Source organism: Montipora capricornis, chromosome 1, assembly GCF_036669925.1.
Source record: "Montipora capricornis isolate CH-2021 chromosome 1, ASM3666992v2, whole genome shotgun sequence".
NCBI lineage: Eukaryota > Metazoa > Cnidaria > Anthozoa > Scleractinia > Acroporidae > Montipora > Montipora capricornis.
In genome coordinates, this window is record NC_090883.1 from 4554060 (window position 1) to 4556761 (window position 2702).

Genomic DNA, 2702 nt, shown 5'->3' on the forward strand with positions numbered 1-2702 from the left:
AAACATTTTTGCATGCATTGTCTTCAGTGTTTCAGTTCTGAAAGAGTATTAACTGATCATAAAGAAAACTGTATCCAAGTGAATGGCACACAAGCGATCAAAATGCCAACAAAAGACGACAACATACTAAAATTCAATAATTTCCATAAACAACTACCAGTTCCATTTGTAATATATGGATACATGGATGTCAACCCAACAATGATAAATCATTTACTGAAGCTTATCAGAAGCATACAGACTGTGGTTATGGATACAAGGTTGTTTGTTGTTATGATGATAAATACACGAAACCAGTACAAATTTACAGAGGTGAAAAAGCCGTCCACAAATTTATGGAAGCTATGCTAGAGGAAGTTAAATATTGTAAGAAGGTTATGAAAAAAGAATTCAACAAACCATTAAGAATGACGAAAGATAATGAAAAAGAATTTCAAAAAGCTGATAAATGCCACATATGTGAGAAAGAATACAATAAAACTGATGTAAGAGTAAGAGATCACTGCCATGTGACTGGTCAGTACAGAGGATCCGCACATCAAGATTGTAACCTAAATTTCAGATTGACTGAGAAAATACCAGTTATATTTCACAATCTCCGTGGGTATGACAGTCATTTTATAATGCAAGAGATTGGTGAAATAGTCAAAGAGCATAAATATACAAATAAGAAAGGTGAAAAGTGTCAAATGAATATCAATGCCATACCAAACAACATGGAAAAGTATATGGCTTTCATGCTTGGTAATCATCTGACCTTTATTGATAGTTTTCAATTTATGAGCTCAAGTCTTGATAAACTAGTGAGCAACCTACCAAAAGAAGCATTAATGTATACTTCTCAAAAATTCAAAGGTAAAGAGCTTGATTTAATGTCTCAAAAGGAGTATATCCATACGACTTCATTGATAGCTTTGATAAATTCAATGAAAAGCTACCACCAAAAGAAGAATTTTACAGTATATTAAATTATGAGGATATAACAGATGATCAATACAAACATGCTCAAAATGTATGGAACACTTTTGATCTGAAAAATATGGGTGAGTACCATGACTTATATCTTAAATCCGACATACTTCTGTTAGCAGATGTCTTTGAAAACTTTCGAAAGACCTGTCTGCAATACTACAAACTATACCCCTGTCATTATTTCACGTCTCCAGGGCTTTCATGGGATGCTATGTTAAAGATGACTGACATTAAATTAGAGCTTATGACTAATATTGACATGTTTCAGTTCATTGAAAAAGGCATGCGTGGAGGTATTAGTTACATAGCCAACCGATACGGAAAGTCGAATAATAAATACATGAAAACATATGATGAAAAGGCGCCCTCAAAATATACCATGTATCTAGATGCTAACAATCTCTATGGTTGGGCAATGAGTCAATATTTACCAACTGGCGGTTTCAAATGGATGACTAAAAACCATATTGATAAGATAGACTTAGCCAAGTACACAGAAGATAGCAATAAAGGTTTAATACTAGAAGTCGACCTAGCATATCCAGAAGAACTACATGATTTGCATAATGACTACCCTCTGGGACCTGAAAAAATAAAAGTCAACAAAGATATGCTTTCTAATTATTGTCAAGAAATAGCCGATAAATTTAATGTATCAACTGGTTTAGTTCATAAATTAATACCAACATTAAGCAATAAAGAAAAGTACGTTCTTCATTACAGAAACCTACAATTGTACACTGATCTTGGTTTGAAAATAACTAAAGTCCATCGAGTACTAGAGTTCAATCAGTCCGCATGGTTGAAGCAATATATTGACTTTAATACTGAGAAAAGAACTAATGCTAAAAATGCTTTGGAGAAAGATTTCTTCAAACTAATGAACAACAGCGTCTTTGGTAAAACAATGGAAAACATTAGAAAAAGAGTAGATGTCAGATTAGTGACTGATGAAAACAAACTATTAAAAATGGCTGCTAAACCAACATATGTTAGCAGCAAGATCTTTAATGAAAATTTAGTAGCTGTTCATAAGATCAAAGAAACACTAACCTTAAACAGACCGGCATATGTGGGTATGTGTATCTTAGAACTAAGCAAGAAGTTAATGTATGATTTTCATTATAATTATATCAAACAAAAATACGACAGTAAAGCAAAATTATTATTCACAGACACAGACAGCTTAACTTATGAAATTGAAACTAATGATGCGTATCAAGACTTTTGGAATAATAAAGACAAATTCGATAACAATGATTATTCGCAAGATTCACAATATTTCGACAAGACAAATAAAAAAGTAATCGGTAAATTCAAAGATGAGGCAGTAGGTATACCGGATAACCGAATTCGTTGGATTAAGATCCAAAATGTATTCATACATGAAAGACAATGACAAAGGCGGAAAAACTGCAAAGGGAATCAAGAAGAATATCATCAAAAATAACATCACTCATGAAAATTATAAAAACGTACTGTTTAATAACGAACAAATGTATCATAACATGAAGACCATTAGAAGCAACTTACATCAACTTGGAAGCTATGAGTTGAATAAAGTGTCATTATCTTGCTTCGATGACAAGCGGTACATTCACAATAATGGTGTGACAAGTTATGCATACGGTCACTATAAAATCTAAAAGGTTGGCTGCTGACGTCACGGCACAGCAGTGCCGGTCTACATACAAGTACCGCAAGCATGAAATTGTAGAATGGCTGCTGAC

The 2702-nt window shown here is 33.1% G+C and overlaps 1 protein-coding gene across 1 annotated transcript; it reads left to right on the top strand.

The window, feature by feature from the left end:
• Positions 1-407: 407 nt before the first annotated feature.
• On the top strand, positions 408-2371 carry LOC138055004 (uncharacterized). The gene is made up of 2 exons (XM_068901183.1): positions 408-675; positions 885-2371. Exons 1-2 carry the CDS (start codon positions 408-410, stop codon positions 2369-2371), a joined length of 1755 nt encoding a protein of 584 aa, XP_068757284.1.
• The last annotated feature ends 331 nt before the right edge of the window (positions 2372-2702 follow it).

Excerpts from the sequence above, each read along its gene's own strand:
- LOC138055004 (XM_068901183.1), top strand. The coding sequence starts at position 408 with ATGACGAAAGATAATGAAAAAGAATTTCAAAAAGCTGATAAATGCCAC. Across the intron at positions 676-884 it reads TAAATATACAAATAAGAAAG|GAGTATATCCATACGACTTC; the intron begins GTGAAAAGTGTC and ends ATGTCTCAAAAG.